Source organism: Rhincodon typus, chromosome 9 (assembly GCF_021869965.1).
Source record: "Rhincodon typus isolate 14 chromosome 9, sRhiTyp1.1, whole genome shotgun sequence".
Taxonomy (NCBI): domain Eukaryota; kingdom Metazoa; phylum Chordata; class Chondrichthyes; order Orectolobiformes; family Rhincodontidae; genus Rhincodon; species Rhincodon typus.
Window position 1 is genome coordinate 55536766 of NC_063340.1, and position 16957 is coordinate 55553722.

The 16957-nt window shown below is 38.5% G+C and overlaps 1 protein-coding gene across 6 annotated transcripts in view; it reads left to right on the forward strand.

The window, feature by feature from the left end:
- The window catches only part of gpatch2 (G patch domain containing 2), a 55012-nt gene extending 41891 nt beyond the window's left edge, over positions 1–13121 (forward strand). For 2 of the 6 annotated variants that reach the window (XR_007262901.1, XM_048601144.1), the window contains one exon: positions 3752–3860. Coding sequence is in view for 4 of the 6 variants with exons in the window: in XM_020512956.2 (XP_020368545.2) it covers positions 3752–3934; positions 8065–8144; positions 12956–13084 (392 nt within the window). In the remaining 2 variants the exon portion in view is untranslated. Of the gene's footprint in view, positions 1–3751; positions 3935–8064; positions 8145–8406; positions 8446–9693; positions 9911–12203; positions 12660–12955 lie in introns of those variants that run through there. The other 4 variants (XM_020512956.2, XM_048601143.1, XM_048601140.1 and 1 more) reach the window with 4 other exon arrangements.
- The last annotated feature ends 3836 nt before the right edge of the window (positions 13122–16957 follow it).

Sequence of the window (16957 nt, forward strand, 5' to 3'; positions counted from 1 at the left end):
ATTGGATGTTATACAGCAAAGGCAGTTGTCACGAAGATCCTCACAGGCAGTTCATTCAGGAAACATCCAGAAGAGATGTTTCAAAGGCTTTTTGGGTGAACAGTTGGATCAGTGTTTCAGTTATCTCTTGGGACCTCCAAAAGGGTTTTCTCCGAAAGGTAAAGGATGCAAAATGAACTTCCAGAGGAAGTGGTGGATGCAGGTACAGTTAAAATGTTTAAAAGACATTTGGATAAGTATGTGAATAAGAAATGTTGGAAGGATATTGTACAAGCGCAGGCAGGTGGGACTAGTTTAGTTTGGGATTACGGTCAGCACGGACAAGTTGGACCGAAGGGTCATACAGCATGGAAGCAGACTCTATGAGCTGTATGATATCTCTCTCTCGGCTTGCTGTAGCTCAGCTAAATTCCCGACAATACCAAAAATGCCACAGCTCTTGACCACAGGGTACTCCGACATGTGACTTACAGTTAATCCAGGAGTTTTTTTGGAGACCTGTGCCTTCCAGTAAATCCAGCAGGTAGCAATCTCTGCTTTTGACTTAGCTTAAACTGTGATTTCCAATAATTGATTTTGAAAAATAAAGTGACTCATTATCTTGTCAGTGACCTGTTTTTTTAAAAGAAGGGCATGATCTCAAAACTCCAAATGAATTGCTGTGTACAATTCTTTAAACATAAAACCTGAAAGAAAATTGTCCCGGATATTCTGAGGAGTGGTAAGTCAGTCAGATTACTATACAGCTCATTTTTGAGCATTCATAATGAGGTCTGTATTTCTTTAGGGAATTTTTATCCTGGCTCTTTCAGAAATGGAAAACATGGCTGAAATTCCTACAGTTCTCTGTAACGTAGGATAATTAGTGGAGGTCAAACCACAGTTCCTTTTGCAGTAAGTTGTTGAGATTTTGAGATTTAAATGTCCAGTAATGCAGCCAGAAATTTTCACAGCTATACTGAAAGCCTGAATGTGTAAGATGAATGTAGGGTTAGTGTGGCAATCAGTTAACGAGTTAGGATGTTAGGTGGATAGTGTGCAAGGTTAGCATGATGGAGTGCTTGGGATAGGTCAAGGGGGATTGTGAGAGTGTGTGTGGCTAGTGGCAGTGGGGTAGTGGCTCAGTGGACAAGGGTGTTATCAAGGCTGGTGGTAGGGGGATTCTACAAATGCGTTAAGGACAAAAGGTTAACTAGGGAGATAATAGGACCCCTTAAAGATCAGCAAGGCCACCTATGTGTTGGAGATAATAAACAAGTATTTTGCATCAGTGTTTACTGTGGAGAAGGATATGGAAGATAGAGAATGTGGGGAAATAAGTAGTAACATCTTAAAGTGTCCATATTACAGAGGAGGAGGTGCTGAACACCTTAAAAAAACATAAAGGTGTATTAATCCCCAGGACCTGATCAGGTGTATCCTAGAACTCTGTGGGAAGGGAGGGAAGAGGTTGCTGGGCCCCTTGCTGAGATATTTGTATCTTCGATAGCCATAGGTGAGGTGCCTGAAGACTGGAGGTTGGCTAACGTTGTGCCACTGTTTATTTAAGAAATCAAAAACCAGGGAGCTATAGATGGGTGATCCTGACATTGGTGGTGGGCAGATTGTTGGAGGGAATCCTGAGGGACAGGATTTATATGTATTTGGAAAGGCAAAGACTGATTAGGGATAATCAACATGGCTTTGTGCGTGGAAATTTGTGTCTCACTAATTTGATTGAGTATTTTGAAGAAGTAGGAAAGAGGATTCATGGGGCCAGAGCAGTGGACGTGATTTATATGGATTTCAGTAAGGTGTTTAGCAAGGTTAGATCACACAGAATACAGGGAGAACTAGCTATCTGGATACAGTACTGTCTTGAAGGTAGAAGACAAAGGGTGGTGGTGGAGGGTTGCTTTTCACACTGGAGGCCTGTGACCACCAGTGTGCCACAAAGATTGGTGCCGGGTCCACTGCTTCTTGTTACTTATATAAATGACTTGGATGTGAACATAGGAGTTATGGTTAGTAAATTTGCAGATGATACCAAAATTGGAGGTGTAGTGGACAGCAAAGAACGTTACCTCAGAGTACAATGGAATCTTGATCAGATGGGCCAATGGGCTGAGGAGTGGCAGATGGAGTTTAGTTTAGATAAATGTGAGGTGCTGCATTTTGGACCAGCAAATCAGGGCAGGACTTATACATTTAATGGGAAGTCCTGGGGAGTGTTGCTGAATAAAGAGACCTTCCAGTGCAAGTTCATAGTTCCTTGAAAGTGGAGTCACAGGTAGATAGGATAGTGAAGAGACTGTTTGGTATGCTTGCTTTTATTGGTCAATGCATTGAGTATCGGAGTTGGGATGTCATGTTGCAACTATGTAGGACATTGATTTGGCCACTGTTGGAGTATTGCATGCAATTCTGGTCACCCTGCTATAGGAAGGATATTGTGAAACTTGAAACGGTTCAGAAAAGATTTACAAGGATGTTGCTGGGATTGGAGGGTTTTATCTATATAGAGAGAGGTTTAATAGGCTGGGGCTATTTTCCCTGGAACGCTGGAGGCTGAGGGGTGACCTTTATAGAGGTTTATAAAATCATGAGGGGCATGCATAGAGTAAGTAGGCAAGGTCTTTTCTCTGGGTGGAAGAGTCCAAAATTAGATGGCATGGATTTAAGGTGAGAGGGAAAGATTTAAAAGGGACCTAAGAGGCAACTTTTTCACACAGAGCGTCATGTGTGTACGAAGTGAACTGCCAGAGGAAGTGGTGGAGGCTGGTACAATTACAACATTTAAAAGTCATCTGGATGGGTACATGTATAGGAGGATTTAGAAGAATTTGGGCCAAATGCTGGCAAATGGGACTTGATTTACATAGGATATCTGGTCGGCATGGACGAGTTGGAATGAAGGGTCTATTTCCATGCTGAATATCTCTATGACCCTATGGTGGCAGTTCAGGCCAGCATTAATTAGGGAAAGGGATAGTGGAATTGTGTAGGGTCAGGGCTGGTTTGGTCACTGGGGTGATTTTGAGGGTCTGGGAGCTGTAAAAGGTTGGGGATTTGTAATTGAGGATGGAGGTTTCTGTGATGAGTTGTAGGTGTCCGCTTAATAGTTACCAAGGAATTTGATTAGGATTTTAATCATCTAACTTTTCCTGAGTAATTATTATCAGAAGTGAAAACCTCCAATGTTAGGACTTTTGCCTTTTTGTCCAAGATGCAGGCGGATCAATTTCCCACTGCGTTAGCAGTGCCTACGATTACATAGGGTCCGAGCATGCAGTCTGCAGTGCTCCATTGATTACCTGGCAATTGGAATATATATTATTAATCAATTGGCTTCATAACAACACCCTTTCACTGACCTTCCCTTTTATTCTTCTTCCCAACTTTTGTTTGCTGAAAGTCTGACACTTCTGTCTCTCTTGGGTTCTGATGAAGAGTATTCAGCCAGAGACACTATCTTTGGTTCTGTCTCAAGAATGTTGTGTGATCACTGAGTCTTTCTAGTATTTTTTGTTTTAATCATTTAATTTGTTCATAAAGCTCCTTCCTTTTTCACTCATTTTGGTTTGTATCTTGAGGTTTAAACTGCATAATTTTATTTCTGTTAGCATATTAAAACAAGTATTCCATGGATGTTTTGAAAATCTTAGATAGCAGACAAATGACAATTTATTTGTTTGATTAGTAATATTTGTATTGTACAATTTTATTTAAATAAATCTGTTTGTTTTAAGATTTTGATTTTTTTTTCTGAAAGGTGATGATGAACAAAGTGACTGGTTTTTTGAGGGTGAATCTGGTGGTGCATGTGGTATCGCAGGGATCATTCCCTGGTGGGAGCAAGATGACGCCCTGGAACTTGAGACAGAATTGCCAGATCCAGTATTTGAAAGCATCTTAACTGGCACCTTCCCACTTATGTCGAAAACAGCTCAAAGAGGTCAGTATCATTCTTATTTCCAGTTGCAGGAGTCGGGCTATAAAATAATTTGACTTATTTTTTTGAGCGGACAATTGTCGGTGCTCAGAGCTGTTAGACTATCAAGTTTAAGTAATTGAAATTTGTTTTTACTTGGCAATTTTATTTCTTTTTATGCCTTTGCCCAGTGTATAATTGTATTAGGAAGAAATTGGGTTAAGTCAATTTGCTTGAATAAATACCAAGAAGCAAGACAGAAAATGATTTATACACAGAGAAAAGGAAGATGGTTTTTGTTTCATATTTCATCCTTGCATATTGTTATTCAATATTAATTGTATATTTTGTAAGAATACAGAATATTTTATTGTTATAAATTGATGTTGTTTTATCAGAACATGTTTTATGCTTTATGTACATGTTTAATTTAAATACTTTTCAAAGTTTTTTTAACATATGTTGCATGATGATTATCTTTTTAATATAACCATTTTGGAGTCTTTGTGTAACAGTGAATGAACAAAATTATTTGGGCAAAACTGACTTTCAGAATTTAAAAAAAAAGAACTTGTGTGGTTTTTCACTCATTCATGGGATGTGGATGTTGCTATCTAGGCCAGCATTTATTCCATCCACATTGCCCTGACATAGTTTCAAACCAGAATGGCTTGGCGGGGAACTTTCAAGTGATGGTGTTCCTGTGCATCTGCTGTTCTTGTCATTCTAGGTGGTTGCGGGCTGGAAGTGTGGTATCAGAGGTGCCTTTGTGAGTCATTTCAGTGCATCTTGTAAGTGGTGTACACTGCTGCCACTGCGGGTCAGTGGTGGATGGAGTGGATGTTGAGGTTGATGGATGGGGAAGTTGTCAAACTCCCTGTTTTATTTCTTGGTTGATGATATGCATTTTGAGTGTTGTTGGAGATGCATCATGCACTAATGTAGACTGTATTCCACAACAGCCATGACTTATGCCTTGTAGACAGTGGGCAGGCAATGGGAAGACAGGAAATGAGTTACTTGTCGTAGAATTCCTAGTTTCTGACTTGCTCTTAAAACAACAGTATTTAACTGGCTAGTCTAGTCTGTTTCTGGTCAATGATAGCCCCCAAGATTTTGCTTATGTGGATTTCAGCAGTGGTACTGTCGTTGAACGTCAAAGGAAGATGGCTAGATTCTTCCTTGTTGGAGATGGTCATTGCCTGCCTTTAATTTGGTCTGAATGTCACTTGCCATTTACTAAGCCAAACCTAAGTGTTGTCCAGGTCTTTCTTCATTTGGACATGGGCTGTTTCCATATCTGAGGAGTCATGAATTGTGTTGAACATTGTGCAAATATCAGGGGACATCCCCACTTCTGACCTCACTGGAGAGGCTGGGGTGGGGACGGGGGCATGGTGGTGGGGTCATTGTTGAAATAGCTGCAAATTGTGGAACACTATGCTGAGGAACTCCTCTGATAAACTCAGGCAGTAATTATCTGGATTGAATTCGTCCTGATTGCTTTGCTTTGCACAGGACATACCTAGACAGTCTTCCACAATATCAGTAATATGCCAGTCTTCTAGCTGTACTTGAACAGCTTCACGAAGGGCTGAGCTAGTTCTGGAACATAAGTCATCAGTACCATTGCCAGAATGCTTCAGTCATTCCTTGATATCACATAGAATGAGTCCAATAAGTTGAATACTGGGGACTGTGGCAAGAGGTCTTGTTGGATTACCCATTTGACATTGGCTGAAGTTGGATGCAAATGCTTCAGCCTTATCTTTTGCAGTGATGAGCTGGTCATCCCCTATTATTAAGGATGGGGATATTTGTGGAATTATCACTTTTCTGATACTTGTTCAATTGACGACTGCGCCACATTTGAATGTGACAGGACTGTTGACCTTAGATCTGATCTACCGCTTGTGAGATTGCTTAACCCTTTCTGTTGCATGCTGCTGCCATTGTTTGGCATGGAAATAGTCCTGAGTTTTAGCGTTACCAGGTGGACACTTCATTTTCAAGTCTGCCGGGTGCTGCTTTTGCACTCTTCTTTGAACCAGAGTTGATCTCTCGGCTTGATATCAGTGGTAGAGTTAAGAGTATGCCAGGTGATGAAATTACGGCTTGTGGTTGAATACAGTTCTATGTTGATGATGACCCACAGTGCCTCATGGATATTCCATTTTGACTTGTTAGTTCGGTTAGACATCTGCCCCATTTAGCCAGTGGTAATGCCACACAACATAAAGTATCCTCAATGTGGAGACTTTATCTCAACAAGGACAGTGCAGTGGTTGCTCCTGCTGACACTGTCGTAGACAGATCCATCGGTGACCAATAGATTAGGTAAGGATGAGTTCAAGTAGATTTTACCCTTTGGCTCCTTTGTCATTGCTGTAGACCCAGTCTAGTAGCTATGTTGTTGAGGATTTGGCCAGCTTGCATAGTGCTACTATGCCAGTCTTGGTGATGGACATTGAAATCCCCCAGCTAGAGTATGTTTTGTGCTCTTGTCACTCTCGTTGTTTCCCTTAAGTGGTGTTGAACATGGAAGAGTACTGATTCATTATGAAAATGGGTGATGGAGGTTGCAGTAGTTGCCAATCAGTAGGATGTTTCATTGCCCATGTTCAACTAGATGCCATGAAATTTCATAGGATCAATGTTCAGGACTGCTAGGGTAATTCCTTATCGAGGGTACACCACTGCGCTACCACCACTGGTCAATCTGACTTGCTGGTGGGACAGTGCAGATGCAGGGATTGTGACAATGGTGTCTGGGACATTGTGAGTATCACTTTTTGTCAGACTGTTGTTTGATTATTCTATAAGACACCTGTCCAAACTTTGGCACAAGCTCCCACATGGAAGTAAGGAAGATTTTCTAAGATCAATAGGGCTCTGTTTGCTGTTGTTGTTTCCTGTGCTTAGATTGGTGCCAAGTATACTGTCTGGTTCCTTTCCTTTCTTTAGATTTGCTAGACTATTTTAGAGGGCAGGAGGGATAGATTTTATATACACACACATACCATCACTGTCACTTGGTCAAACTTTTGGAAATGCCTCCCTAAGAGCACCTTGAGTGCACCAGTTATAGGTTGCAAATGGGTGCACCACTAAGAACTGTATTGTTCAAGTAAGTAGCTTGCCGTTGTCTTCTCGCGGGCAACTAAGGATGAGCAATAAATGCTGGCATGGCCAATGATGTCATATCCTGCAAAAGAGTATAAAAGGCCACAATTTGTTGACTTCCAGGTAAGAGTGATTCACATTGGTCCATATTATAAAGTTAAGTTTGCATATATTATGAAAAATGACTAAACGTACTTGATATAGCTATTAACCAATTGCTGCTCTGAAAAAATGGAATTTTGCACAAAATCTTCAAATGAAAGAATAGTTTAAGATATAGCCATAGAGATGTACAGCATGGAAACAGACCCTGTGATCCAACTCGTCCATATCGACCAGATATTCTAAATTAATCTAGTCCCATTTGCCAGCATTTGGCCCATGTTCCTGTAAACCGTTCCTATTCATATACCCACCCAGATGCCTTTTAACTGTTGTAATTGTACTCAGCTCTTCTGGCAGCTCATTCCATGCACGCACCACCTTGTGTGTGCAAAAAGTTGCCTCTTAGATCCCTTTTAAATCTTTTCTGTCTTACCTTAAACATATGCTGTCTAGTTTTGGACTTGCCTCCCTGGAGAATTCTTGTATTGGAAAATAGGGACTGAAATCAGGAGCAAATTGACAATAAGTAAAAATCATTGTCATCAAGTAATCGAAATCTATATTTCTGTGAAATAGCATCTTCAAAAATAATTCTAAATCTTATGTTCAAATTTGTTGACAATATAGAACAGTGGGAATTTATGAATTTGAATTTCTCTGAATAAATTTTTAAAATATTTGTCATGTCATTTATTTCAATGTCAAGATGTGAGTGCAGTTTCCAAAGGGTTAATACATATCCTTGACCAAATTACGACAGTACTTCGTCTATAATTAAAAAAAAAAATTAGATTTGCCAATTACTTTTTGCCTGACTGGCAGTGTTTTAAATAGTTGAGGTCGAATTGTACCCCACGCTCCTTTTGACTGAAATAGCTGTCAAATAGGTCATATCAAAATCTCTTAAACTACTGCTGGTTTGATAGGTTTTCAAGCGAGACTCACTCGACTGTCTGGAATGGCAAATAGAAGTGGCAGAAAGGAGCCCAGGAAGACATCCACAAAGGTAAGCACATTTATTCTTTCTCTTTGTCTTGTGTCGCTGCTGTGATAGTTTAGATTGGTACCTTACTGAAGTTAGGTAGTGAAGATGTTATAAAGACCTTGGCCTGTGACCTCTGCCCTCTCTGGTCATGGTTCAGGTGGCCATCTATCTCTTGATCCCTTTCCTACCTCCTTTCTGTTTCGCTTCATTGCGAGCCTGAGCATAACTGGGATTTGTAGCCTATTTTCCAGTCTTATTGCAATCTCACAGTGGTGTTTTATAGGAGCCATTACAACTGATGGATTAGTTCTCATGGTATTTATGACATATGACGTACCCATGGTGTTACCAGCAAAGGGCATGAAGAAAGGAAAAAAAACAACTGATTCCTCCTCCAAAACCTGAAGGGTGTTAAGCTTTAAATTATTTTGTGAGAGACGTGCATTTACACAGTGCTGTGCTTGTCTTCTTTTTTGGTGTCTAGCAATCTAGTCTAAAATTGTTCTAAGTATCTAGAAACTGGCTGCTAATGTGAACTGCTGTTGATGAGAGAGATGCATAGTTTGCTAGCTGGAATATGTTAATGAACTAAATCGGCTGTGTTTAACTCCATATGGATTATGAAAAGTTCTTAGATTCCAGTGCAAAATTTGTTTAAATTAAGAGAATATGATTAAAATGAATGTTCATTTTAATTCATATATATTGACCAATTTTTGTTTAAAAATGTGACTCTTTTGTCTTTGTGCAATTTTTGGCAGAGTACAAAAGTAAATTAGCAAATTTGAAATTATTTTCTTCTAAATATGTAATTAATGAATATGGATTAGGATTTTTTTCTCTGTTGTTTTACTATGCTTTCATGGCGTGCACTGCATTTTAATTTCTTCAGCAGAAATTATGTTGGATAACACTGGATTATTATTTGTGGCTTTGATTACAATATTTTACCAAAATGTTCACATGAAATGAATAGATATTTGGCAGTACATGTTAAGTATCATGAAAGCTTTCTCAATTATCTGTTTTTTTTCCTTTAATGTATTCAATTTTATTTTGAGGATTTTATTTGTATTGCACATTTAGTCATGGGAAGCAAGGACACAAATTTACCAAAGCTGTTTAAATCTACATTTAATTAATTTACTTTTAATTCTATTTACTGTTCTTTGAAATTAGAAAAAAATTCCTACACTTGCTCTATTTGGTTGCAAAAAATGGGTTGATACCTTAAGCCTCATAGAGTTAAAACAGAAAATTGTTCAACTGTATCAGTAAATGGATTTGAGATTCTGGGTATGAGTAGGGTACCTTGCGCCAAAGTCTTGTCACAGAATTAGATGTCAAAAATCTTCTTCAGGTTTAGATATATGGTTCACAGCCACTGGGTATGATTAATACATACAATCTAAATCATTGAAAGTTCCTCTGTTCTTTTCGTAAAATACAATAGAGCACAAATCACTTAAACCATGGGAGGATAACAATTGGAAAATAATGCATCTTCTCTACCAATGAATTGTCAGTTATATTTAATTTAACCAAAATCAATTCATCTTTCTTGCATTAGATGAAACTACTTGCAATAAATCTTCACCTAATGTTTGATCCATCTTTTTGATACATCTACAACACTTTATTTTCAAGCCTGCAATCCTGCATTTTAAATCTATGGAAATACATGGAAGTCTTGTTTTTTTCCCACCCTTCAGAAGCTAACATTTGTTTGCTAGTCGGAGACTATTTAACATATCATTTTGTTTGTTTGACCTGCTCTTTCTCTTTTTGTTTCTGTCTTCAATTTCCTTGCATCATCGTCATCATCATTGTTCCTACAGTGTTTTTGTTTTTATTTCCAATTTCTTTTGACTCCTTTTTTCCCCCTTTTTTTGTGCCTTCCTGGGATTTTTTTTTCTGTGTTATAAGCAAGTTTTTTTAAGTGAAATGTCCCAGAAACTGTCTGTCATAGTCAAGAAGTGGACAATAACTGGATTATGTATAACATGTATCATTGTTGTTTATTCGCCTATTGTGATTTGAGGTGACTGTAGAAGTTAAGTTATTAGCTCATTGACCAAACTTACTTCCAAGTTACAGCACAAAATGTGAATAATTTGTGTCATTAATGGGATCAACTAATTTTTTGATAGGCAGGTCTTGTAACACTTAAGTACTTGAGCTGTTAGAATTTGGTTGTTACTGTTTTATTCTTTTTTTTACCCGTGCTATTTTTTTTACTTTTTTCACAGATTTGATTGTTTGTTTATCTTGTTTACTTATTACATTGACTTGACATTTTCTTGCTTTTTAAAATCTGATTCTAGAGAGATTTAAGTTTGTTTTCTTATTCAACCTGATTTGAATTTAAATTGCAAATTCTGAATGTCCAGTTTAGCGACAAGTCGATTGTAATAATTAGTTTCAATAAAACAAAGCACAACTATTTATAAACTTAAGAGATTTTGACGGCACAGTTAAGGAAATCCTTTTCCCATTGGCAGGATGGTTAATAATGCAATGATACAAAGTTAAAATCAACTTTTTTATGCAATAAATTGCTAAGATCTAGGAATCACATCCGAAAGGGCTGGCGTCACAGATTCAATAGTAACCTATTGATTGAAAAGGAAAATATTACAGGACAATGAGGAATAAAGAAATACCATGAATTAGATATCTCTTTCAATGAGCTGGGTCAAATCAGCTGATTGTGATTGTCAGAATGGCCTGATAGGTTGCATGATTGTATGAACAATACAGCATAAACAGAGGCCACTTGTGCCTCTGCTGGCTATTTGAAAGAGCTGCCCAATTGCTACCAATCCATGGCCCTAAAACAATATTCACTTCAAGTACTATCTAATTTTCTATTGGAAGGTGCCATTGAATTTGCTTCCACTGTCCTTGGAGCATAACTTCAAGGGCACAGAAATACAATGCATACCTTTCCTACAACCCGTCATCTCTTTTCTGGTTCTTTTTTCAGTCCTTCTGCCACTGGCATCATAAGTTTTCCTTCTTGATGCTGTCAAATCCATGTTGACCATTTATAATTTCAAACTTCTCCATTCAAAATTTTACATCTAGATGTAAAGGCATCATTGCTCCACTTTTTTTAAAAAAAAATCCTTTTAGCCAGTCACAACAAATATTTATCTCTATTTTATAGTTGTTTAGCATGTAGCTTCGCACTCCAGTTAAACTTGGTTAGATTGTTCTTGTTGTTGGAAGTCAGTCATCTCACCTCCAGGACATCATTGTCAGAGTTCCTCAGAGGAGTGTGCTAGGCCAGATCTCCTTCAGCATTCTTCAACAATGACCTTCCATCTGTCATACTGTCAGAAAATTGTGATGTTTGCTAATGATTACACAATGTTCGTCACCATTCACGGCAACTCGGAAACTAAAACAGTTTACGTCTATATGCAAAAAGACATGCACAATTTCCAAGCTTGGGTTGGTAAGTGGCAGGAAACGTTCATGCCTTCAACAATTAGTCCCTTCACCACCAATGCGCAGTACCATATGTGTGCATCATCTACAAGATGCACTGCAATAACTGATCAAAGTTCCATTGACAGCACCAACTAAACTACAACCTCTAACACCTAGAAGGACAGGGCATCAGATGTATAGGAACAACATCACCTGCAAGAATCCCTCCTAGTCACAGCATTCTGACTTGGAATTATATCACGATTGCTTCGTTGTTGGTGGATCCAAATCCTGGAGCTTCCTTGTTAACAGCACTATGGATGCCCCTGTTCTCCAAGGACTGTAGAGTTTTAAGAAGGCAGCTCCCCACCACCATCCTCCGGGCAATTGGTGAAGGACAGTAAATTTAGTCTAGCCAGTGATGCACACATCCCATGAGCAATTTTTAAGAAATGATCAAAATTGAAGGGGGAGCCTGTTCCAAAGTCGTCTTGAGTGAAAAAGAGTGGAGTTCCATTACGAGAAAAAGAAAACACAACAATAAGCACACACTCGGATACAAGTAATGAGATTCCAAAGAAGGACAGGGAAGGGTATCAGGACTCATGCAGGAAGACATAGTTAATTGCAACTTTTTTTTTTTAGAATCGTTGACCAGAAGCAGCTGTTATTAAAAGTCTATTTGATTATTGCTGAAACAAAAAGCGAAATTGCTGGAGCAACTCTGCATGTATAGCAGCATCTGGGGAGAGAAAGCAGAGTTGACGTTTTGAATCCATTGACCCTTCTTCAGAACTCAATATTCCTATATCTGCTCATTGATTTCCTAAGCTGAGTACTCTTAAACAAAACTTTTCATCTCAATGCCTAACTTCCGGAAAGGTGTGAAACAATGGAGGGATTTGTGTCCTTTTATAATGATGTTAATTTTGGCTCAGACTGATCTTTGTTTACTGATGGGTTCATGAACTTGACTCAACTTAGACAGGTGATCATAGCAGCCACTTGTCAGTATTTTACATTTTTCCACTCCTCTTTAATCCACGTATCTAGTCTCTCCAGAGAACTGAACACTCTCACCCCTGACATCATTCTAGTAAATGTCTTCTGCACTCTACCAAAGGTCTTGACATCCTTCCTAAAATATGTGGCCAAAATTGAACCAAATACTCCAGCTGAGTCTGAGTTTTTAAAAAAAAAAAAAAAAATTGTAAAAGGTACTTGCTTTTATAATCTTTATAATAACGGCAGCAGTCTTGTTTTTTTAACAGCTTATCAACTTTGTCTTCCACATTAAAATATTTTGTATATACATTCCTAAACTGTCTCCGATCTTGCTCCCCTTTTAGAATCATCCATTTGGTTCATAGTACCTCTCCTTATGCTTCTTCCAAAAGGTATCCCTTAAGACTTTTCTGTATGATATTTCATCGGCTGTGTGTCTGAGTTTTTCATTCATCTGCTTATGTCTTCAAGAAGAGGTATTTCTTTACATATTGTTTGTTATATTTCTGAATTTTATGTAATCTGCAGACTTAGATATCCAAAGCATATAATTTCAATCAAAAAGAGCTGTGGTCCTACTGCAGACTCCTGGGAAATATCACTCTATGCCTTATACAAGTTTAAGAAACAACCCCTCATTGTCACTCTTGGGTTTCCGTCTTAGCCAATTTTGTGTCCACACTGCAACAGTCCATCTAATCCCATGAGCATTAATTTTAACAACAAATCTACAGTGTGACACATTTTATAAATGCCTTTTGCAGTACATATACAGATCATCAACCACATTACCCTAATCAGTCCTCTCCATAAAGTAATCAAAGATGGATATAGTATGAGTTAAACACAATTGGCCTTTGATAAATTCAGGTGCTAATTAATTTTGTATTTGAAAATCTTTCCACAGATGTTAGACTGTCTGGTCTATGGTGCAAGGTTTATCTCTCTCCTGTTCTTGAACAGGGGTTAAACATTTGCAAAATTCTAGTTCTCTTGCATCAGAATTACATCTAAAGGAGGACTGGAATACCCTGAATTTTCAACCTTACTTACCTCTGTAAACTAGGACACATCCCATTTGTACCAAGTGCTTTTCTATTTTGAGTAGTGCCAACCACTTGAGGTATCTCCTCTTTAAATATTTTTATCCTATACAATTTTCAGAACCACCTCTTTCACTGCTACATTAACAAAATCCCCTTTTCTAGTGAAGATAGAAGCAAATAGAGGGCATGATTGCAAAACATCTGCACAAGAATTCTTCTTGGTTGCCAATAGATGCCACCCTTGCTTTGACTACTTTTGTGTTATGTTTTATGTTAGTTTCAGGCTATTCTTAGAGCCTCTATACATCTTTTATTTCCTCTTTGAGAGCTTTTCTGTATTTTTTTATATTCATTTTAAGTTTCAACCTTCAGATCTTTACTTCATTCATTCACAGAAAATGAGTGTTCCTGGCTAGACAAGTAGTTACTGCCCATCCCTAATTGTCTAGAATTAAGGGACAGTCACATTGCTGTGGGTCCGGTCTCATGTAAGGCAGATTAGGTAAAGATGGCAGATTTCCTTGTCTGCAGAACATTCATGAACCAGATAGGTATTTATGACAATCAGCAGTGGTTACAGGGTTACTATCAGGCTAGCCTTTTATTACAGTTTTTTTTTTAGTGAATTGAAATTTCAATTTCTGCCAAAGTGTTATTTCTATCCTGATCCTCAGAACAAGTCTGGAATTCCAGATTTCTAGTCTTGTAATGTTGCCACTAGAGTACCCCTCTCTCTTGCATTTCATCATAATTTGCCTTATTCTGCTTCATCTAATTTCCAACCTCTTACTTATCCAGAGAGCTTTACTTGGTTATCCTTCCTCTCCTGTGCCTGCCACCCCCCTTAACCCACCATGTATTCTATACCATACTATTTCCTCTTTGAAGGCCTCCCATTGTTTACTATTTTTAATTCTAATCCACTAGCTTGGACCCATTTGACCTTACTAAAATTAGATCTTCATTTAAATGTTATCGCTAATTTGGTCATTGATCTTTTCCATAACAATTCTTGACCTATGTTATAATCACAGTTTCCTCGTGCTGACCAATGGAAGCAGGTTCTCCATCCCGCAATTATTTCCAATGACTGCTTCCAAAGCTAAGTGTGGAGCTGGAGGAACACAGCAGACCAGGCAGCAGCAGAGGAGCAGGAAAATTGATGTTTTGGGTCGGGACCCTTCTTCAGAAAGGATTTCTGAATCAAATGGATTTCTGAAAAAGGGTCTCGACCTGAAACGTCAATTTTGCTACTGCCTGGCCTGCTGTGTTCCTCCAGTTCCACATTGTGTTATCGCTGACTCCAGCATCTGAAGTTCTTACTGTCTCTGAGTGAACTGCGTCCAAAGCTGTTTCTTTCCTCTAAACAAGGATGTTTTTGATAGACGTTCCTAGAATTCATTGCCATTTTGTCAAATTTATTTTCCCAGTCTGTATGTGATTGATTATTAAGTATCAATACTATAATACGTGATGACCCCCATTAAGGACTCTATTAAAAGCAGAATTAACAAAAACATGATTATGTTGCTGTTATTATTCAGAGAAGCTATTCTGAAAAGCAGTATTGATCAGTGTTGAAAAAAAATAGTTGTTTCAGCATTATAGACTGGAGTTGTGCACTGGATTTTTGCAGAAATCCCCACACAGCTGAGTTGAAGGGAAATTGAAAATTCCAACTGATAATTTCACTTGGATCTGGAAGCCTCTGGAAAACCTCCTTGATGTTGAAAGATTTGGAGGCTTCCAACTCATGCTTAACGGCCAGGGAAAATTAAAGGATTGAAACCTGCTATTGTTCAAGGGTAGCTATGAAACAGCCCATGATTCCTCACTGAACCTTCCCCTTCTCCTGACCTCTGACATCCATCCAGATCTGACACACCTCCCCTACCTTACCCAACCCCCCCTCACTACCCACCCAACCTGACCTGGATTCAACACCCTCCATTCCCTGCTAATGCACTGGGCCTGATCCCCTCCCCCTCCCCCTCCCACCCAACCAACCAGCCAGCACCCACATGGCAGTCTAACGTGTGCAACCACCTGCCACCCTAAGCCTCCACCGACCGGACACCATACTCCACACCAGCCCGCTCCATCCCACACACCTGTCATCCTATCCCTCACTTATCTTACATAAGTAACCTTTCACAGAAGCTTTCAAAGTGCTTGGCTTTTAAACCTCAGACCACAGCACTCAGTGCTGTAAAAGAGGGCATAGTTTCAATGACAGTCATATCTACTGCTGGATTTGAGGAATCATGTACAAAGGGAGGCCCCTCTCCTCAAATCCCCAGTTCACAAATTATCAAAATCAAAGTGGTATTGTTTTGATCTATTTGCAGATAGAATTAGGTCTCGATCCTAATTGGAATTTTTAGGCCATTAATTGAGGAGTTTTTGAGGAAAAGCTGTAAATTTGGTTGCTCTTTGTAAAAACATGTAATGAATCCTGGGTGTTGAAGGATTTAAATAATTTGAATATTTTGGAAAGTTCCTGATTTATTTTTCAAATTGTGAAAATTAAATAGCACTACAGACCCAACACTGAAAGCAGGAAGAGATTTACCATTCAAAAGGATCATTGCAAATAACAAATTATGGATTATGTAACAGTATCAACAGTTTTGATAACAATCAACAATGATGTTGATTTGGTAATTGTGTGAATTGAGTGCTTTGGGATATCCATTTCTTCCCAGGTACTTTGAAATTTCATCAAGTTTTAATATAAAAAAATAAGTATAGGTTTCATTAGCAACAAAATACTAATTGCATGTAAACATTTTGCTGCAGATAGTTTACAAAGATGGCCATTTTTAGGGGACTACAGTTATTACCTCAATAATGCATAGAAATTGTAAATCCCAACAGATTAAACTTTATTGGCTGAATGATATTTCTATTATAAATAAATTCCTGATACAGCCTACTTTTAATGAATTTAATTGGGATTTGACCTTGTGATGACTCTGAACAATGCATCTAAGTTGCAGTAAGATGAAAATGAAAGTTTAATCAAGTGGAGCAAATGCCACAAATAGCCATGTTAGAAAGTTTGCATGTTGAATAGTTCACACTTAAATATTATGAAGTTGGTTTTACATTAAAGTTAAATTGAACTTCTTCCTTTGCCATTTTAAAATACAGGCTTAATGTTTTACATTTCATCTCCTATCTCTGCTCCCTGTGAAAGAGCTGGCTCCTATATATTGGAGATAGTAGGAACTGCAGATGCTGGAGAATCTGAGATAACAAGGTGTAGAGCTGGATGAACACAGCAGGCCAAGCAGCATCAGAGGAGCAGGAAGGCTGATGTTTCGGGCCTAGACCCTTCTTCAGAAA